At 40.4% G+C, this 23189-nt stretch overlaps 1 protein-coding gene across 1 annotated transcript in view; it reads left to right on the top strand.

Annotated features, from left to right (window-relative positions):
• Window positions 1-23189, top strand: part of cntn4 (contactin 4) — a 173623-nt gene that overhangs the window by 115559 nt on the left and 34875 nt on the right. The window contains exons 9-11 of the mRNA XM_030729479.1: window positions 1759-1898; window positions 7826-7955; window positions 8766-8916. Of these exons, the coding sequence (XP_030585339.1) occupies window positions 1759-1898; window positions 7826-7955; window positions 8766-8916 (421 nt within the window). The remainder of the gene's footprint in view (window positions 1-1758; window positions 1899-7825; window positions 7956-8765; window positions 8917-23189) is intronic.

The raw sequence follows: 23189 nt of genomic DNA, 5'->3' as shown, positions 1-23189 counted from the left end.
TCAAGATGACCTGCTAAAGTTCAAACTAAGCATCAGAATGGGGAAGAAAGATGATTTAAGTGGTGCCAGGCTGATTATTTCAGAAACTGATGATCTACTGGTGGACACAGTACATTCAGTACATTCAGTACATACAGTGCATACAGTGCATACAGTGGACAGTGAGTATACTCAATAATGATGAAAATCAGGTATTCTGACATATATTACTGTTACAATATCAGATTTATAAGATAATCTGCAGTCATGAAAAATGGAAGTTTTCACAACACTATGCAGAGAAAACTTTCAGCCTTCACCCTGATTGAAATGCTGTAGTAGGACATTTAGAGAGTTGTGCATAAATGAATGCCCGCAAACCTCAATGAACTGAAGCAATGTTGCAGCTATATAAAGCTGATAAAGTCATAAAAAAAATGATTCCTTCATGTTCTTGCTGATAAACGTGGGTCTACATGCTAATGAATGATGGGGTGTTAGTTTTTCACAGGATTTCAGAGGGTCTTTCTTCTTCACAGGATCTTGTGAAATTCAAAATACAAGTGATGATACGAGCGGCAAGAAAACTTCTAACCACAACTGTATAAAAGCATTGAAAAAAAAGAAACAATTATTTACCATACTACTGATCCACTAACTTCACTGTAATTCACCTATAATCATTTTAAGTTTCTGACACAAATACCTGTATTTTTATAATAAAGCCCTCTCCTTCACTGCACTTTGATTCACTGTCTATTACACAGTTTCAATATAAATACTATAAATAACAACAGGCTTTTTTTTTTTGCTTTGATCCGAACACAGGGTTTAGAGGGTTAGAGGGTTTGCGGTCTTCCTCAAAAGCAGCAATGTGCCCTTAAAACCTCCAGCAGAAAAATAGTGCAGCCTTTTCTTGCCTCCATATATTACAGTTCAGTTTTCAAGTGACAGCTGAAGTCATTAGAATGTAACATCCTTCAAGAATTTCATGCTGCACATTAGAAAGTGTATTTCTCACTCTTTGTTAGCATTTACAAATGTTTTAGAAAATTAGGGCGAATGACTGAGTACAACTGTCTGCACTTTGGACAAAGATTGGTTGCACATGACTGTGCAATCAAAACTGCTAAACTTAAATAGTTTTACTCATTATGCTAGCATTATTTCATTGTGCAAATGATCACACTCATAATAGTCCTTCTAATTATGAAAATCTGCCAAGCCCATATGTGTAGGGCATGAATTTAGAAAGATGCAGAAGAGGATGATGGCATACATGCTGGTTCTCCCCCTGTTGCAATGCAAGGAGGAGCATTACGTGTGAGGCTGATGAGAGTCTTGGGGCAAATGGAGCAACAGGAGAGGGAAAAAAATGCTTTGCTTTGTTGCTGCAGTGCACTGCTGCACATACTAAGTCTGATTTTATTTATTTTTTTTTCTTTTCAAAGTACATGTTTTTTGGTACTGGTACTCTGCATGCTTAGTTCATGTCAGTATTGTGTAAATTTTGTTTGTGCAGCAGGCGTTCGCTGTCAGTGAAAACGTGTGGGGCGAGATTTTTAGGTAATTGGAAGATGAGTATCACGTTTCAGGAATCCACAAAATATCCAAACATTTTGATCACTTTGGTTTGCACAGTGTGCACCTTTTTTTTTTTGGCAATAACTTAAACATAGTGTAAACTTAGCCATAGTGTTTAGCCGAGATGTTCAGAGCTGAGAACGTCAAAGCAACTGAGACAAAGTGTTTAATCTCATTCTCTCTCGTATTTTCCAGCTCCTCCTCATCTCATTGAGAAACCCCAAGATGTCCAGAAGCTCATCGATGACTCGCTGGTTTGGGAGTGCAAAGCCACCGGGAAGCCCAAGCCTTCATACAGGTGGATGAAAAATGGAGAAAACCTGGAGTCTACAGAGGTGAGCGCTCCTAAGTGCCTGCATGTCTTTAGTGCTGAAGATAAAGCTCCTCTTTGAAGGCTAGACTTTCTATGGCAGCTTTGCGACAGATGTTTCTCACACACTCCGTGCTGCCGAATGAAGAATTGGAGCAACCATGTTCTGTATTTTCAAAGCTTTATTGCGCTGCTTGTTCAAGCTTTACTGACTAATTACCTTGCATTATATTCTTCTTCATTACAACACGGTGCCTCCTGTTCAGTTTATGTTACTCACTTCTGCAAAACAGCATTTATTTCAAAGGAATTAAACTGTGTCTGCTGCGCTTTGCTGTGCTGAGACTAAACTGTAAACAGGCCAAGTATTTCATGGTAGTCAGGAAGCACAGTGATGTAAGAGCTACCCTAATCTCCTGCTAAATCTCTCCTCGCCGAGCACGGTTATTAATCCAGTGCCACCAAAGAAGAAAAAGCTAAGATTCTCTATACAAACACTGTATATCCTACTTTCATTTTAGCTCACTGCCCCCCTCTGAATTCCCATTATGAGTCCTGTGATGAGAGATGAGTCTATTAGGACCAGCCTACTTCCACATCCTAACTTTAACTGAACTCTGCTGTTGGCATTTGCAAAAAAATATGATCCCCTTTATTTATTATTTATGTTGGATTATTATATCAGATCATTTAGCCAGGTTGTTTGGAAAATAACGATTGGACATTCAGGCACAGCATGCACCTGATAAATAAACAGGCATTATGTTAATTTGCTTCATTATGCAAAAAAGGCGACAAACTCACCAGAGGATATCGATCAGTACTTGAATGTTATACATGTGCTGGAAATGAACTCAGTGTGTTGTTACCGGAGGCAGTGCTCTACACAGCGTAGCCTCTTTCATATAAAAAAACGGATTTGGCTTGCCATCAGGGGAGAGTAATCAACAATCTGTTTAGCCAATGGCAAACACTTTTATCAGCACCTCTTATGAGGTAACACTCTGTTTCTGTGTGCGACAGTAATCATATTATTGTTTTTGTTATTTGGCAGCATCTTAAAAATAATAAACAACAAAGCAGATGATTTATTCCCTTTTACTTATTGCGACCTTACTCCTACTTCTTTCTCTTTTCATTGTAAATGCGACCTCAGTTCCAAAACTGTTGGAATTCTGTTTAAAGTGTTAATAAAAAATTTTTCTTAATGATTTGCAAATCTCATAAACCCATGTTTTGATTACAATAGAAAATGGAAAATATATCAATGGCACACTTTAAGAAAAAAAAAATAAGGTCATTGTGAATTGGATGGGAGCAACATATGTCAACAAATCTGGGACAGGAGCGACAAAAAATCTGAAAAATAAGTGGTACTAAAAAAAATGAAATGGCTGCTTTAATGTTTTGCAACTAATTAGCTTAATTGGCAACAGGTGGTAACATGACTGGGCATCAGAAGAGTGTCTTAGAAAGGCAGTTTCTCAAATGTAAAGATGGACAGAGGTTCACCAGTCTGCAAAAAACTGTCTACAAGTTGTGGAATAAGTTCAGAATAATGTTGCTCAATGTAAAATTGTGAAGAGTTTGAATATCTCATCATCTACAGAATATGATATCATCAAAAGAATCTGAGAATCTGGAAGAAATCTCTGCGTCATACTTCAGCAAGACGATGCTAAACCGCATCTATTCCAGCAGCAGGTTGGAATGCTGAACTGTCCTGCCTGCAGTCCAGGCTTTTCACCGACTGAAAACATGGAGCCAAAACAATAAATCAGTAGACCGAGGACTGTTGAGCAGCTAGCACCTTTATCAGACAAGTCATTAAATTCAAAATTACCTTATTTTTTTCTTAAAATTATACGTTTCCTCACTTTAAACGTTTCATTCGTTTTCTATAGTCTATTGTAAATAAAATACACATTTATGAGAACTGCAAATTGTAGCATTCACTTTTTATTTACACTTTACACTTTTTTGGACTTTGGGTTGTAGAATGAACTTAAAATGAGTGCCTCAAAAAACACCAAAACTCCACACAGAGTACAGCACGCTCAGCCGTCTGTAAATGTATGATTAAAGGTTACACTGGCGGCACTGATGTTTGTCCTTCACGTTTCATCTTAACATACACATAATTAATGGATATATTCCAAATGCATGGGTGAATGGATTAATCAGCAAAGGTGTTACATTGTTTGAAATGCCACCATTAACCACAGTGGCTTAATGAGTGGAAGAGGGAAAGGTCAGTGATGTAAGAAGCGGTGGGGAGAGGATGCTCCGTTTGTTGTTATTTATTAACGATGAATCAATTGGCACTTTTCTGACAGAGTAGTTCACTGGAAGTTACTTCGGCTGAACTTTTAGCAAAAAAAAAAAAAAAAGAGAGCAACTTAAAAGTCATTTTTTGACCGTGTCTGTTGGAACAGCCGAGCAGGTTTCTAGAGCGTCAAATAGTCAAGTCCATATGCGCTACATTTGCTTGTTAAATGATGACATATCAACCCCTCCATTACTAATTTTCCCAGGACCAAGCCTCCTCTGTGTTGGTTGAAGCTCCCATCTTTTCCGTGTGCTGCAGCGCTGTCTCCCTGTTTTTAACACACCTGAAAAACAGCAAAAGACTAATCAGCTGTCACTCTGCAGCTTTTTTATCAACACTTTTATTGGTGAAGATCAGTTTTTAGTATCTTCCTCATACCTTAGGATGGTACTTGTCTCAATTCATCACTGGACTTTTATTCAAAAAAAGCTAACTAACCCTCACCTGAAAACTACATTTGCAGCTCTGTTTATATTACCGTAATTGTACCTCTGTGGGTAGCCATGGGGTGGCAGATAATTATGACAACTAGCTTTAGTAACCTTCCAAAACCAGGCTGGTATTAGCTTTTCACCTTCATTTCTGTCCAAACTCATAGCAGGATTATATGTGCTCATCGAGTTTTTGTAGAAAAGCTTTACCCAGAACATGCTATATCATTTCTTTAGCCATCAGCTAGCTAGCTTATAGCTAACCTCTTAGCCTCTCAACCTCATAAATCCCTTTATTCCATGGAAGCTGGACACTGCACTGTAATTATATTCATCATGTTATTAAAAGTCAAAACTATTTTGACCTTATTTTTGGTCAATTATGCCTCTATGTTTTTATGCCTTGGCAGCTGAAAACGCATTTGGACCTTGAAATGGCTAATTACATAAGATGTACATTCCATGAGACAGTAAATGTTTGCAGCCCCCACCCATTAATAATATAGCTCACCAGTGAGGTTCTGGAAATAAAAACCCCATTCATATCAACTTTCTTTTAACAAAAACACATTTTATTTGCAATGTAAAGGAAAAGAACTACTCTGCCCCACAATCCTAAACTGAAAGAGCAGCGTCTCTGATTGGTGGAGATGGTAGCAGCTGTTACCATGAAACTGTTTAAAACCTTGAATGTCAGGTTGCCCAAAACATCAGTGCTTCAGGAGTGAAGCTTTGTACCCTCTCATTAACTAGGCTATCCTTTATTACACACACAAACCATCCATCCATTTTCTTCCACTTATCCAGTTCAGGGTCGCGGGGCGGCTGGAGCCTATCCAAGCTGCCATAGGGCGAGAGGCAGGGTAGACCTTGGACAGGTCGCCGGTCTGTCGCAGGGCCAACACACAGAGACAAACAACCATTGGCACTCACACAAAACACAAACTACAAAATATAAATCTCTTATACAACACTATGAAAAGGATTAAATTAGAGAAAGTTGGAAATCATTTGGCTGGGTGGCTTAGTTCAAGGCTTAAAACTTTTTATATATACTTATGTATAATTTTCTTAAGTGTCACTTGAGAAAATTCATTCCTGAAACCGGAACCATTATAAAAGCAGATGGTCAGCGCTAATCTCTATAGCAACTCTCTAATTGATTTTTACATGTTTTTGAGATTTTTTTATTTATTTTTTTTGGATTGTTGACAGTGAGCAGGCTTTAGTGTTCAGTTTCTCTTGGTGATGCATTTATTACCTACTGTATGTCAGAATGGTTTGGGGGTTTTTTTTGGAACATTTCTTTGCTTGTGACTCTCTGCTGCTTTATTGACAACGGCTGCAGGATTACGAGGCAGTGCAATTAAAAGGAAACTCCACCGTGAAACAGGATTTAGTCCATTTGGAGGACTAAGGGACCACCGTACAGATAGCCTACTGGTTTGTATTCTAATTTAGGGTTCCCCGTCTTAGGACTCTGATACAAAAGGCTTCAAGTTTTCGGAGTGAATAATGCTGTTTTAAGTGTGGATTGATGCTTAAAAAGGATCAGACAGATGGTTGAAATTCCTTGTTTTCCATGTTCATTCAAGTCTAAGTGGCGCAAACAGGCTTAGCCTCAAGTTTTTGTTCTTGTTACTGGAAAGCCAGTGTTGTGCTTCCTTCATGTCTGCTACTTCTTTCCTGCTCAAGTGCATAGAATAAATGAATCAAATGTCAGTGAATAGAATTAGCAGATTTCTTTAACAGTTCTCCTCCAGTGAGCACTAATAATTTCTTTTTGTTAAGCCCTGTAGTGATATTTTCTTTTTCTCATTCATCAAAGATCAAACTTGTAAGATTAGAGTATAATAGAATAAAAGGTCCCTTAAATCCAAGGAGTAGATTGAAGTTGTCATGAGAAGATGAGATGAAATGTAGCCTGTGTAAGTTTTACAGGTGTTTTGCATCATTCTCACTCTTAGTGAGCAGTAATTCTGGAGAAGACTGGCGTGGATGTGCAATCTAAACAAAAAAGCTCAATTTTTTAATTTTTTCATATTTTGCAGGGATTTTGTTTGTTTGTTTGTTGTTTTGTATGTGTGTGTTTATCACATGAATCAACCTGGAGTTGATGGCAAATGACATTGCCAATCATTTTCATTCAGCATAAGGCGTACAGATGGTCCCCCCAGGTCCCTGTGTGAAAAACTGCTGATTTGAGAGGAATGTCATGGTTAATTAATAGCTGCCATAAATGGGGAATGCTTTCCATGCACAGACTGATATACGCCAGCATTTGCCTCCCTCGCCAGCAGGGATATTCGCCCCTGCACATCCGGAGCTACCGAGCAGTATGGAAATTCAGGCACAACCTGCTCAAACACAGGATTAGTTTGTGATCTTTCAGTGAGGACAGTCTCTCTTTTCATGTCACGGTACCTTAATCCTCCGCAACTGGCATTCAGGGTGCTCCAAAAACCCCTATGGAAATAGGCTGTAATGACATTATGGGTGAGGCTGGGGGAGAACACAGGAGACGCAGGGGGAGGAGGGGAAAACCTGACACAGCTGCATAGAGACGTATGAGAACTGCTCAAGGATTTAATACTGTAGTGAAGGAGTTGTGCGAAAACTCGAGTTCAGGGAGATAAATGTATATTGGGGATTAAATGTCCGAGTGATTCACTGATCCAACTGAGTTTTTAGTTCATCGGGTCTAGCCGTCCTTAAATAGATTTTAATTTGATGGCTCAGTGACGAGCAAGATTTCCCCCGCAGGCGGGCAAATAGTCCAAACAGATGAAGTGGAGGTACAGCATGACCATGTACACAGCACTTAGTATGTATAGGGCACACCTATCTGGAAAGCAATTTTCACAGTGCCGTATACCTCAGATGTCTCGATACTCCTTCCCCTCTTATCCCCTCTTTCTGCTGAAGGGGAAACAGGCCCTGTGGTGCAGTCAGAGATATAAATAGAGCAAGGTTTTATTTCACTCTCATAAACATGTAGATTGATTAGGGTCATTTTCTGCTAGCCTGCCTCCATCCACCCAAGCCTTTCCCTCCATTAGTGATGAAAACCTAGATTTATTGCCACGTCTGTCACTTCCAGACGATAATTCACCGGACCACTGGCTGCCTGTTTTTATGTAGATGAGCCATAGGAGGAAAGCATATTAAAGGCATGTGTCTGTTTGTCCATAGGAGCGCATACAGGTCGCCAACGGGGTGTTGTCAATCAGTCGCCTGACCCTGACTGACACGGGAATGTACCAGTGTGTGGCTGGCAATAAGCACGGTGAGGTCTACTCCAACGCAGAGCTCCGAGTTATAGGTAAGACACTGGCTCAGTGTACGAGTGCTCAGGGTGTGCCGTGCGGTATGTGTGCCGCCTTGAGATGTGTGTGCCAGAATGTTTTTGTTTTCAAGTTCGCTCCCTCTTCAATGCTGCCGGATGACCTCTGACCTCCCTCTTATTGGCTACTAATTGAAAAGCATTAATTATAAGATGAATGCATTCTCCTGACAGTGATGTATGTCGGAGCTGCTTTGTTCACCAGCCTCGCCCATCTGCGCTGTCAAGCCTGTCACTCTCCAGTCTTTGCCGGCATCAGCGCCTCATTCACCATTCAACCTCCAGCCTGTCGCATCCTGATCATGTAGCTGATTTGGGATCGGGCTCAATACAGCTGATTTTACCAGTCAAGGTGGAGATTGAGGAGAGAATGTGAGGGAGGTTATGGGACAGCTGCGCGGCGTTTGAAAAGGGCACGCGTTTTTTTAAAGCAGTTTTAGGCAAAGGCGAGTTATTATGAGAGTATGATCACATAGTGAAGAGATTCGCATGCAGCCTGACTGAGAATAACAATAAACTTACATCAATCTCTTCAACCCATCAGCTGTGGGCATTGCTATTCAGCATTCTGATTACTAATTATCCACATTATAAAAGATCTGTAATCCGCTGTCATTGAATTATCTGTGGCAGTAATTCAATGTATTTGTGATCCCATTTTGCAAACTGGTGAAAAAATGATGAGCGTTACTTTTAAAATGAGATAAACGATCAGAGATACATTGTAGGAAGAGAAGAAAGTGTGAGGCTTTTACAAATACTGGCTTTAATATGCTGCTCTTGTCTCAGCTGTTGCCCCAGATTTTTCTCACAATCAACTGAGGAGCCAGACGCTGGTGAAGGTAGGAGGAGATGTGCTCATCGAGTGCAAGCCCAAGATGTCTCCTTGGGGTGTGATCTCTTGGCGGAAGGGCAGCGAACCGCTCCGAGAGACTAACAGGTGACACGGTATTCACTGTTACGCCCAGCTAAGACCTGCTGTACTTTATGCATGTGCTCGTATTGCTAGAGAGACACGTTAAAGACACGTCTTACTCTAAACAACACTCACCCCTTCCACACCTGTCATCTCATTTAAATATAACACTGTTTAAGAACAACACCAGTGTGAAGTCCAGCTGGTTGCAATAATCGTGGAGATGCACATATTTTAATAACAGAAAATGTCAATCACTGGCGCATTAGCACATTTTCAGTGGCCGTTCTACCATTTGACAAAGAGAATTACCTTCGTGCTAACTAACCAATAAAGGGATGGTCCACTGATTTCACACATGAAACTTACCTGAGTTGCTGTGTGGACTGTTGCCCACCCTGTGAAAAAAGTTGTTGCTCTAAAGACAGCATTTAAAAGTTTATCAACTGGCTAAAGCCCTGATCAGATGTTAAGTGGTAAGCTCTCAGCTCTGTGCAGATGACACTGTTGGCTGTGCAGAGCATACCATGGTTTTTGTAGGGAGAACCCTTGTGTATATCATAGCGGAGTTTTAAATTTGTGATGCATGTTTTGTACGTCTGTCTATGCTTCAAGTCACAAAGGTACTGGTGATCTTTTAGGAAATAAAAAAAAAAAAGACAGTATCTGTGTGCACCATATTGCTTAAGTCTCAGAGGATTATTTTGTCACTGCATATCCATGGAGAGATTTTGATGCTCTCTTCAGATGTGGTTACACTCAGCTAAGAGTAAAAACAGCATGAAGCCAAACTGAGTAATGGTTAGTCGGGTTTACCCTGTTTTATCTCCAGCCCTTCAGTGGTGGCTAAACAGACTGGCTGCTGAGTAAATTTCAATGTGCTAATCAAGCACTTTTCACCTCAGCGGGATGATAACGGCTCCGAAAATTAATCATTCAACTTCTGACAAGTTTCTGAGGGGCGGAGGGCGATCTCAGGGTCCACTCACATGTGGCCCCTGAGATGTCATGTGTGCTACATGTGATAACTTTTGCCACTGTTGGTGTGTGTCTGTCTGAATCCAGTGTGAAGTCTGGCCCAGTAGCCTCACTGGAGACAGGGGTCGCCCGTTGGGTGTCACCATTCTAGCATGACTCTGCTTTGACAGCAGGGCTGTGTGCACAGTGTCTTGCCAGGTTTTGCATATATACAAAACAGTGTTGTTGCTTGTCAAACAAAGTGGCGGGGAATTTGCATAGTGGTTTCGCTGCTGGTGCCCTTCACTTGCCCTGTGCCACTTCCATAACGAGCTTCAGCCTCACAGCAGTTGGACCATTTTGATTCTGCCGTTTTGAACTTGTAATTTGGATTATTTTCGCATTTGTCGGTGCGACGTGAACGGACATTGTGGTGAAGCGATAAATAAAGCGGCGGCGTTCGAAGTTAAATTGATGGTTTGTGATGCTTTGTCTCCCTGAAATTCCATCATTGCTTATACTTGTCCTTCAGTGGTTCTCACTCATTTCTGACTATGACTCACACAGTGAGCGACTGCTGAGATAAATAAGAATTGACTCAAGATTTGAATCGTTCAAATATAATTAAGCAACTACTCCTGAATAATTGAAATTAGAAGTTTGTTGTGGTGAAGCTGTAACAGGAAGATAGATTTACTGCAGCTATTCAGTTTGTCAGTGCAGCAAGTATTAATGGACTAATGACTAATGACTAATGGACATTTAGTAGATGGATTTCTTAACGCTGTCTTTGTTCTGGTAGTTTGAAAGTCCGTTTGATGTTCAGTGATGTGTTTTAATGCTTTTACTCGCACTAAATAAATGATATTTGGCTCAGACCACCTGTGCCGCTGTTCCAAAATGAAACAGAAAGAAGCACAGATTTGAAATTAAAATTCAAACAGTCCCAGCTGTATTACATTAAAAGGAAATTTCTTTTTTGCCATGATACCAGACTTTAATGCCAACTAGGAAGTAGAGTAACTGTTTGCAGAGCTTGAAAACACATGCCAGACTCCTTAAATGTGCTCCCTCTTGCTCTCTGTTATTCTCTTTTCTCTTATCGGTGACCGTTGCATGCACTCACACATACTCACACACTTCTTTATTATACGGCACATAATAAAAATTGTTTAGCATCTGCTGTAGTAACCATCAGAACGGTTGTCTTTTGAACGGCTGCTCGCTAATAGCCGTCCTGCCTGTAGGTCGACTGCAGTATTTACTCCCATCATGCTGTTTGCTTTGAAAATCATAAGACTTTGTTGAAAGCCGATCACCGATACAAATAAGTGAACTGCAAACGGTGAAACAAATGACATCCTGGTATAACACATTAGTTGTGTGATAAGCGCGGGTGCTGTGCTTCTTCCTTTTCCCCCGTATGTACCTACTGCACCTACACAGAAATGTGCAAAATCACGGAGAGGTAGCCGTGAACCCCTTTTGTTGAAGATTAATTGCCTTAATTGCGTTAACACTCCACAGTGGCTTCGGCAGAAAGGGAACTAGTGTCACCAGCTGGGCAATCCATCTTCATAGCAGCAGCCCCATTTTTTTTTTCTTTCTTTTTTTTTTTTTTTTCCTGTGGAAGACCAGTGGAGGGAGGGAATGTCTTATCTACCCCAGACAACCCTGCAGGGACGAGGTTTAGATGACATCAGCTGGAACAAAGCAGCTGAGAGCGCAGAGTAGAGCAGGTCTTGCTGATGAGTGTGTAAGTGGGCCGTGTCAGCCAAGGAGAGCAGCCTGCAAAACACGCCATTTCAATATGTCACTAGCAGGAAGAAATCAAGTTTGTTAGGCCACTCGCAGCAGATGCACTCAATCAAGTGTCCTCTCGCGAGGCGTCGCAAGATGTGCTGACGTCCCAGCGCTGCTCCCTCTTGCATTAAGTGCCATCTTTTAAAGACCTTGAGTATTTATCTCTATCGGCTTTAGCATGCAAATGTTTGAGGTTTTATTCCTTTAACCCTCCGAAGGAGGCATGAAAGATTTTTGGGCGTGGCAGGGACGAATCCTCCACTTTTGTGTCAGACTGAGCAGTGTCTTTACTGGAGCTTCGTTGGGTCTTTCTGTGCACATTGCAAAAGAACAGTGTATATATATATATATATATATATATATATATATATATATATATATATATATATATATATATATATAAAATCATTATCAGCCCTGTCTACCTTCTAGTGAGCACACTCCAAAAGGTTATATGGCTAAAAAAAAAAGTCTGATATACGACAATGTTATGCAAATGTTGAATGCTAAAATTAGATTTCCCTTTATTATATTATATGTTTTTTTTCCAGTGGGTTTTGCATCACACCTCTCACAAAAGACATTCAGACAGGGGGAAACAATACAAAACCTGCTGGTGGCTGGATTCCTGGGGAAGCAGTATTCAGTCCTTTGTGCGTATTATAATCAGTGAAGGGAGATGGCACTCCAAGAACAAAATGCACCCCACAAACTGCTGCCAAGTCAAAATGCCATCCGGGCTCCTGTTGTGTCTGTACGTGTATAACAGGTGATATATAATATGTATTCAAAAATGTATTGTTTTATTGGTTGAAATCATAAATATTGAAACAAATTGAAAATAACTGTTAAATTCTGGTTTATTGGCATTCGTTGTAGGATTTTAAATCAAATCAAATTAAAATTAGCAATTTTTATACATACTTTAGATTACTTTCATCTATTGATTTATGAAGCACTTCACTTTTTTGTATTTTCTATTTAACTCGACTTCTTCAGTTTCTAACATGCTACCTTTTTGTTTTTTTTATGCTGTTTTTATTTTATTGAGCTTACTTGGGTTTTATGTTTTGGCTGCTGCAACGCAGTAATTTCTCAACTTTTAGCCATAGATAAATAAAATAATGTCTATCTTATCTTATCTACCATTTGAGTGACATCTTTGAACAGGGAGGACAGAAGGCGTGTTTCCAAGGAAACAGCTTTTTACCGTTTACCCACATTAGTGGTTTTAAACAATTACAGATGTTAAGTTGCACGCCACGCTAAAGAAAACATATAGGATGCGTTTTTATAGAAGTGAGCTTTTATTCTTTCTGGTAATAGCTATAGTTCCTGCTAAATATAAAAACATTTACGGAAGGTGAAAATACAACAACAGTGTCATCGCCTTTTTTTATTAAATCGATAAGATTAGGTCATGATGAATTTGGTAAAACAAAAGCAAAAAGAAAAAAACATATTCCTGCCAAAAAAATTGTCTTAGTGCGCTGCTTGGCTATTGATCAAAAATGAGCTTTATTGGTTTGGACAGGACATGCTAAGGCAGAACATTAATCTTGCTGGAAAGCTCCTCTGTCTTCAATGGTTTACGGCATCTAAATCAACACTGCTTTATTCTGGAAGTGAATCCTTGGTGTCAGTGCCTGCATCTGACCGCACAGTGGTCAGAGCTTCCAGGCAGGAATTTTGCACATCACTGATCATCAGGTTAATAGTTACATGGATAAAGACGTAGCTTGTCTGTGTAACAGGTTGAGTAGGAAAAATCAAAGCAAAAGGTTGCACTTTGTTGCATCAGTGTGGCAATAAAGTATTTTCCACTCTTAGCACCGGTTGTATTTATAGTGTAAATAAAAGATTGGATGTAGCCTCAATTCAGTTCAACTCAGGTTTATTTATCTAGCACCAAATCACAGCAAACAGCTGCCTCAAGCCGCTTTATATTGTAAGGTAAAGCCCATCCAATAATTACAGAGAAAATGATCTCAGCAGATCCTGTGAAGCCTCGAGCTGCCTGTTTTTGCTGTGGCCATCGTGGTGTCTTGACCAAGGGACACTGCACACTTACAGAGAAGCAGCTTGCTAACCCCACAGCAGACACGTCCAAAAGCATAACCTGCTTAATTGTCCTTATTTACTCAAATGAGGACCATAATCTACAAAGTGAATATAATGTTGCGTTTAGTAAGTGTTGATCTAGACTAGCAGCTTAGACCACAAATTCATCAGAGGCCCAAGAGAACAAGGGAGAAAACCGCCGTTTTCTCGTAGACTTTTAGACAATTCATTTTCCAAATACGTGAGTCGCCCCCTGCTGGTGAGTAGAAAGAAAGCAGATTTAAGGCACTTTTGCATCAACTTTTTAGACCTGAACGCTACATTCATCTTTTATATATAGTTTATGGTTGTGTTCCATTAGCATATAATGTAAGGTAGTTGCCTTTTTTCTGCATAAGAAGGTGGTGAAAGGCTGAAATCAGAATCATGTGAGCAACATGTGCTCAGAATCACTAAGAAACCGCGAACAAAATGTTTTTTTACCGCACATATAGAAATTCTGTCTTAGTGTCCATCTAGATATGTGTTCACACACTTACACTGTCAGGTATACAATGGGTAACAGGATTTTGGCAAAAAAAAAAATACACATCAAGTACACAAAATCAAAATACTGATTTCTTAGCAAGAATCAGGTTTAATTTCAGGTAGATACACAGACAGTATAAAAGGTGGGCATACTGTAGCTTCATCCACTGGTTTGTGAAGTCCCATTTTCAAGCCTTGAGAGGAACTTTTTTGCCATTGTGGCATTTTGAAACAGAATCTGATGGGAGAGCGGAGGATATAACTGTGAAACCACACGCTCTTTGGTATCTTGTCAAACAGTGGTCAGTGGAAACTAAAATCTTCAACCTTTTGAGGGCTGAAATCACACCAGAAATCTGTGTCAAAATTGTTCAAGTGTTCCCTTCATTTTTTTTTTTGAACAGTGTATATTATTCTGGCTATTCTGGCTGGCTCTTAACTATTCTATTGTTTGTCTTTTTGTAGACGTCACATTTATAATACGATGAATACTGTCAAAACACAATGTTTTTATAGGTCTTAATGTTTAAAATTTATATGGGAACAAAATACTGGCAGCACCAGGCTTGAAAGACCTTTTCTGCTGTCCACTCTCAGTGAAGCGTCTGAATAAAAACAGCAGTCATGCTTTGAGTTGTATGTCTCATAGCACAGTAATTCGTGTTTAACATGTCCAAATTACACTCTCCCTTGTCATAAAGGAAACACTTATCAAATCTCAAAGTGGCCACATCTGAGCTGCTTGACACACTAATGGACCAGTGGTTTCAAAGTCAGGGCAATTTACTTTGAGAAATCAAATGCTGTTGGGAAATTGGCCCAAATGTCAGCTGCTGCTTCCTCTCATATTCCTTTTTTTTTTTTAATATAACTCATCACAAACCAAGCTCAGATGTGCACTTCAAGCTCTTTTTAATTCTGCTTTTTGCTTTTGCCAAAGTATTGACACACGCGTCGAAGAACAAGCGTGAAATATGAATCAGCGAGAGGGAGAAATTACTATTGCAGGATGTTCTCTGACTCATTTCGTGCCTGGAGCAGAATTGAAATCGTCTGCTAGGTACGTTTAGAGCTTTAAGTGGTGTCTGTGAACGTCTGAGCTGTAGGTGAGGGCCTGGCACGGCAAGTTTGTGAGTGCTTCACTGAGTTAAAGCGAGGCAACGCAGAAGAGCTTCCGTATGGCCGGGATGTTGATGAGTCCATTAGTCTGCAGGAAGAGAAACACTTGCTATAGCTGGATCGGCCAGATTTTATCTGTAGTCATGACCCACTGCCACTCTGTCTCTCCTGCATATTATATATATCCCTCCTACATTGGCACAGCAAATAAGCATGGCTGTCACGTAAATGAAGAGATGTCTCGCAGAGTGATCTCCATTTATAGACCCATCTGTTCAGCCAGACGCACTCCAGAAAGAATCAGTGTCAGGAGGACACCAAAACTGCGGAAGAGGCATAGAACTGAACTTTGCATTAATTTGCTTATCGCACATCTTCCCATCTTTCCATAATGCTCTTTTTCTCTTTTCAAGGATACTTTAATAAGAGGCTCATCAAATGTCTCAGGGCTTAATTTTATGAAAATTTGGAATTAATAAGCGCTGTACGGTAACAGGTGTATTAATAAAAGTGCTGATTAAATGATCTGTGTGAACGGACAGCCCTCCGCTTCTATTTCCATCTCCTCGTTCTCACGCTGCATCCTGTTATACTTATTAAAAACAGTGTTTATCATGTTTAAATGTCACTTCACATTTTTTCTCATTAGATCTCTAATTTCCTCATTTGGCTCTAATGGAACATCTGCTTGTAAAGTGGAGTTCTGACTCTCCGTGGAGGTTAGAAGCGTGAGTGAGCGGCGCCAGGCCTGAATACTGAAAGTTTATGCACCCAGAAGGACTCATTTCATTACTCTGCCTTCAGGAAAGGTTTTCTACCTGACACGGCTGCAGTGGACAGCTGACTGGTGCTTTTCATTTTGCCTTTTTTTGCCTACACTGCTCCACCTTGTCTGCAGCTTACAAAAGTCACGCAAAAGAGTGCGGTCCCACTCGCACGAGAATGGGAGCAATCCAAGGATTAGTGCTTTGCTGATCCTGGCAGCTGCAGACAACACCCGACACTGTTCAGAGGTGCCTGCTAGCACACACAGACACATGCACACACACACATCTGCATAGCAGATTAAATGTTTTATTTATCCAAATGTGTCTCAGAGTTGGAGCTGCACAGGAGGTGGAAATAATCTCATTGGTTGGTTTAACCTCAGTGGGCAGAATCCTACATTTCATTTGAGGGCAGCATCAGGCAAATGGCTAAGTTGAATCAGTAATTGAAGTGATAAAGGACTGTTTTCGTGTTGAATATAATGTTTTTATTATGAAAGAGAACATAAAGGGGCTACTACAGAATATCGAGCCCACACATATGCCTTAATATAGCTTAATAAGGTTTTATTAACGGTTCATAGCAACATTTCAAGTCTCAATGAACTTTCCTTCTGCCATGTCCTTCTTCACGATGTCTGTAAACCTTTGCCACTCACTGACGGGGAAGTCACTGAATCACTAGTTTGATACATTTATGGCTCTAAGCAGGGGGTGACTGCACCATGATTGACATGCTGGGATCAACTGCTAAATTTGGATTAGATGAGCATGATCTTCACATTGCTCACTGTGCTCTAGCATGTGTGCATTATAGGCATGTTGCTGTGTTGCCAGTTCTATTATTATCATATCTTTGTTTAGACACTTTACATTAATTTGTTCCAAAGAGTAACTGACTTTGGGTCACAAAATAATCTAAAATTATTATCCAATCAAACCTTTGTAAGTGTAATTAAGGACAGCGGGCTTGTTCATCTATGTATGTGTATGGGACTTTAGTGATAGTATCACACCCCTAGGAACAGCGCTGGGCCGTGTGGCCAAACCAGATTACTAAAGTATAATGTTTTCATTATGCAATAACTCACAAAAAAGCATTCCTTGTGCCCGAGCAGCAACCTGCAGGGCAGAAAAATGAAGTCAACACAAAAGTGTCAAAAAAAAAGTTCCCACATGCAAACAGATTGTTTCAGACTGTTTACAACCTCCAGCTGTTTTCTTGTCCCTGAATTGGGCCTCACAACCATCTTTATAGCTATGGCTACTTTTAGACAGTGGCTACACACACACAGTGGTTACAAACACAGTGGTTAGTGTTAACCCTAACCCCAACTCTAGTTCTGAAAGACAGTGAAAAAAAGCACATCCTTCATCAGAGCAAAGTTGTTTTATAACCAAATAACAGTCAATTTTCTCTTACATTCTCTATATTTTTTTATAATACCAGCACTATAGCTCACTATAGCCTGTATTTCAGGGATCAATGCCTTGTGATAATGCTACCTTCTCCCTGGGGACATATTAGCTTTAGTCGCAGTTCTTTTAGCACAATCTTTTGTGTGTAGCCATCAGATATCAGGAGCATCAAACGTACTTCAGACATTAATACAATGTGAATTAAAAAAAAAAAAAGAGTTAGCAAGTGTAGAGACAAGCCATCATGCCTGCCAGTGTGTTCTAAACTTAGCCAGAAAAATTATGGGTTTTTTTATCCTGCCAACCTAAGTTTCACTGAACCACTGAGAATTACTATATAATGTATGAATGCATTACTGTATGTCTGTCTCCATGTGCACAGTAAGAAAAGAGAATTAGGAGAGGGAGGAATTTAAAATGCCTCTGATGCGTCTTTGACTCCCTGTAAAGGTGATCTGTGTTGAAGGGCGCTCACTTGATGGACCGAGTGTTCTTTGGCCTTTGCTTGTCAGTCATGATCACAGGCATTAATTGATTTTGCTGTTGTATTTGGAGACCATCAAAATGATTTGTAGATCAATTTGCCTTGGAGCTATTGTGGCACTACCTCCCACGGCCCACTGCATCACTCACAGACAGAATATATCCTTTAAGCCGTTACATTTACAGTCATCCATCAGTCCGACTGAACATTTGCTTAATTGGCACTTTTTACTCTTCAGAGCAGGAGGGGGAAGGGTTATAAAACCTGTTTCTGACAAGAATCCAGCTTTTGACTAAACTCAAATAACACTCAGACTGGCGATAAAGTGAATTCTGAGATGTTTGCCAAGATTAGGTCAGAGCCCTTTTTACCCGTCTGCATCCCATGTACTGCTCGCCGGGATTATTTTTATCTGGAAGACAGTGGCTGATATCATTTTTCAAAGTGAGAATCCGCCAGCGCAGCATGAGTAATCCATCTTGGTTCCTCTGACAATTTCCTGTGGAACATGTGTGTGCTCTTTATTCCTGAAGGGATACCTCAGCACACAAGTAGAGATGAATATCTCGGGAAGGGGAATAAACCATCGGAGCAGTTTGTGATTAAAGGAATCCTCTGGAAGCGCATACCCCCCCCATGCAGCCCATGCAGATAAACTCCCTCGCCTCGCAATGCAATTACCAACACAATCACATCATGTTCCACTGGCGGGAATTAAGATGTTCTCAATCAGGTTGCTTCATTAAGACACCTTCCTATAAAAAATGCACACTTTTACACAACATTTATTCTGAGAGGGTTCATTTGCACCAAGGTCCTTAGACACTAGAGTGCGTGTGTGTGTGTGTGTGTGTGTGTGTGTGTGTGTGTGTGTGTGTGTGTGTGTGTGTGTGTGTGTGTGTGAGAGGGGGGGGGGGGGTTGTTAGTTTGTTTGCTTTTTCATTTCAGGCACTGATAGGGTAACAGTATTTTTTGGGGACATTTATGATTATATGCACCTTTTCTCTTTACTGCTGAAGTGCAACCAGATTTGATTTCATTTATCGCTACCGAGCACAACATCTGATATTCAAATAGTCCAACAATCTTTACTTACTAACTACTTTATAATGTTGCAAACAAAAGTACAATTCCTGCCGTATCTGCAGAAATAAAATCAAAGAAAAGGAGGATCCATCCTTGGTGTTGAACCTATGGGAAAGAACTTGGCATTTCCCTGCTTACATTATGGTAATTCACACTGGAGCTGTAGCACTAGCGTGCATTTCATAGAGTAAGAGATTAATACTTGCGTTGCAGCCCAGAACCCCTGTCCCCTGGCCATGCTTTTATAAAGCCACAATATTGCCAAAGAAGCTTTAATTCCAGCCGGTTCCCTGGAGACAAGTGTCAATACACAGCGAACCAAAAGGAAAGTCTTTCAAGTACTGCCTGCAACTTACTCCACTGTTGATGGAGCTAAATAGGGAAAAATAAAAAAAACTATCCAGTTGCATGGAGTGACCTGGTGAATGAGTGCTTATTCTGTGTCCATCATTCTTAATCATTTGCTCTGTTTTAAAGCTAGAGCTCCCTGCAAGAACGGTCACAAAGGCACTTGTTATATTGTTGTTGAGCTTTGAGTGACACCTTCAAAAGATGCCCTGTCAGGTGGGTATTTTCTACATGATTGATGGTAATTTTGTGCAGGTACAGTGCTTTTCTTTTTTTTTTATTACAGTTCAAAGGCTTGTAGGGTAAACTGGTTGGGTAATTGAGCTGCTTAATAATGTCTAATACACTCAGGGAGTGATTTGTGCTTTTTGGCAACCAAGCATTTTTATTATGATGAGGCTGAACGCTGACTCACCAGTATATTTAAAGCACAACTAACAGGTGTATTTCTCTGCTGGCACTCCATTTCTCTATTATACGATGTGTCATCTCTAATGATGAAAAGCATATTACATTTAACAGAGTTACACTAGAGCAGCCATCACCAATAGGCGGACCTCGGTCCGGATTCGGACCGAAGTGATGTCTCAAGCGGACCCGAACCTAATACCAAAACAGAAATAACCACTTAATTAAAATCTTGTTGAGCGCTTTCTGGTTTACCGGCGCAGCTTTTAGTGAAGCGTCCAAGGAAACCCACTGAGCACTTGCATGCGAGTTTGGCTATACCACATGATACCACCAAGCTGGTTCCTGCCGGCTGGTAAACTTTGGAGCAAACAGGGTTATTATAGTTAATGAAAACGAACTAAATAATGAAAACTGAAACTGAAAAAAACATTTTCATTAACTGAAATAAATAAAATCTATAATTAAAAGCAAAAAACAGTATTGCGAGTTTACAAAACTAACTAAAACTAACAGAAATTATAGAAAAAATGACCTTTGTTTTCGTAATTTTATTAAAAAACCCTTGTGGATTCATATGAAATGATTTTTTCCCGCTCTAACAGTTTAAGCTGGGAGCGCCATTGGGCAACTGCGTGTGTGCGTATGCGCGCTCACCGCATCGGTCCGCAAAGTAATCCTTCAACATAACCTGACGTGCGCCCCCGGAGAAATCGAACTACATGCCGGGTTGTGATTAACCTGTTCAGTCCTTGTGCGTTTCTGGCTACTTTTTGCTGCAGTGTTTGAATTCATCAGTGAGAGAATAACAATCAGGAATAATAATAAAAGCATCAATATAAGGACTCACAAATGTCAGCAAATTCCTGGAGGGAGACTGCTGAGACTGTCGGAATGGACGTGAGGAAATGAAGAAAGTGGAAAAACAGGGACAAATGTGTTTGCAGTCAAAAAACTGAGCACAAAGAGCGAGGACCAAAAAAGTCCCAGCCGTCACCGCATATAAAACACCAACACGCGACCGCAAGGTAATTAACACACACAATCCAGCTACACAAGCATAAATGGTTGGCCACTTAATGGTTGTGTACAGAGGCCGCAAAGCTAGCTCTCCGAGCAGCTCCAAAACAGAAGCAGCTTCATGTGGTGAGAACATCAGGATGCAGCTGGATTTGAGCTTTGATTCCTTCAAAGAGTTCAGTTTGTTTTTGTCCAACATTCGCTGTGTTCTGATGTTTTACACCACGTGTTCTGCACTGATGATGAAGTTTGTTGGAGAGTTTATTCAGTTTTGGAGTTCATGTTTTTCTTTATGTTTCTCCTTGTTGATGTTCATGTGTTTCCTTAATATTACACACATTAAACACGTAGTGCTGCTATTTTGTGAACAGTTGGGTGTTGAATGCAATTTTTTAAACGGTATCTTTTGTCGAGTTATTATTACACAATAGTCACTCTTGCACCCGACAAAGTATGAAAAACTAAAGCTGACGAAAACTAAACTAAAACTAAGCATGAAACCAAATATATGCTTTGAAGACGGGGACGAAGTCTGTGATCACTTGCAGTCAGTCTTCAAAGTGGCAGAGATAAAACGCCAATAAGACAGAGTCAGTCTGCTAACAGTCTGCTGTAAGTCTGCTCTGCTATCAGTTTGCAATTGAATGGAGTCAACTTGGCAATTACATGCAATCTGTTTGTGATAATACGGCGATTACTTGGGTCAAATCAGCGAAAATCGGAAATCTGTTTCCATCTACATACAAAGAAATTCGCATTAACTATTTGCATTCAAAGTTCAGCCAGAAACCCCCAGGTCTGAAATAGGAATTCAGAAATAATGATGTTGTTACTGTAAGCAATGAAACAGGTGCTTGGCAGCATTGCTTTTATATATGATTATAACCAGAATACAACCAGCTGACAATCAGTTAAGTCCGGTCCCCTTCTGTTAAGACATGCATTACAGATGAGTTGCGCTCATCAGTGCAGACTAACTCAGATTGATTGTAACATGTTGGCAATTTGTCTGCATTTATAAATTAGATGGCAGTCATTTTCAAATCTTCAGCAGTCAGACTGTGGTTGGAACATTTTGCAGAAGTGTTTTCAATAACATCTCTGTCAGTGACACGTCACGAAGCAGCGGTTTGTTTTTGGTTATACTACAACGATCTGTTTCAGATAAAGGCTTCTGTAACCTAAATGGCAACAGGTATGGCAGAATGTTTCCTGGATGTCAATATTTCCAGCAGCTTGTAACAAGATTTTACTCAGTCATTATCCACAGGCCAGACTAAGCATTTTCGCTTGTGTAGATAAAGAAGAGATATAATAAAGAAAAATAATGTCTAGGCTGTGTAGCCATAGATAAGCTGTCATTTCATCAGCAGATATTTCTTCATCAAAGTCAGCTTGACACTGTGTTTGGCACTTTGGTTGACTCTTACATAGCATGTAATATTTATTTGGGCACACCTTCACATTTTAATGCCGTGCCTACCACAGAGTTAATCATCTTCTGTCCATCTGCTAATGCTTTGATCATTTGCTGCAGCTAATGATCCATGCGACAAGGTGAGAGTCACTGGTACCGTCTGACTAGGGGAAAAATCAATATCAATTACACCTGTATCGGAAAATTGTCAAAACTAAATGCCCAGGTCTCACCAGTGTCCACCAACAGCTTTGACTGCAAAAAACAAATAAAAAAAAGAGCATGCCTGCTTTGTTTATAATAGACTATTAACCTTGATCCTGGCAACATCACAAGAAAATAGAAGGCAAATTTGTTTAGTCATGATGCTGCATAAAGCATCTGAGAAGTTTTCTGCAGTTGCGACGTGCTCGGTGAGTTTTAGCATCCAGGGTGTACGCTCCACAGCTGGGCCTGATTTATGCCGCTGACAAGGCCGTTTCTCTCCAGCACGGCGCACTGTGGGGAAGCTTAGGAGAGACAGCCTTTCAATTTATCTCAGACAGCCCCCCACCCCCCGGCCTGCACTTCAGGGTTTTTAAAGCAGTCAAGAGCATAGATCAACACCTGAAGTTGGGTCCCACCCCTTATCCCAGCTCAGAGGATATAGTGACCTCGCCCATTTCTCCGCACTCTCGCCACATTACAGCTTCTCGCCTCCAGTGCTGTTAGCAATGCTGACGCTTTGATATAATTATGATTAGAAACACCTCCTGCAGGTAGGTCGATGATGGCCAACGCAGGTCAGAAATAGTAGCACAGGAACACCTCACCTTATCTGTGAGTTTACCACGGAAAGCAAACACAATATCAAACACATCCCCTGCAGTACTTTTTTTTT

This window comes from Archocentrus centrarchus, chromosome 5 (genome assembly GCF_007364275.1).
Source record: "Archocentrus centrarchus isolate MPI-CPG fArcCen1 chromosome 5, fArcCen1, whole genome shotgun sequence".
NCBI lineage: Eukaryota > Metazoa > Chordata > Actinopteri > Cichliformes > Cichlidae > Archocentrus > Archocentrus centrarchus.
This window is presented reverse-complemented; position numbering and strand designations above follow the sequence as displayed.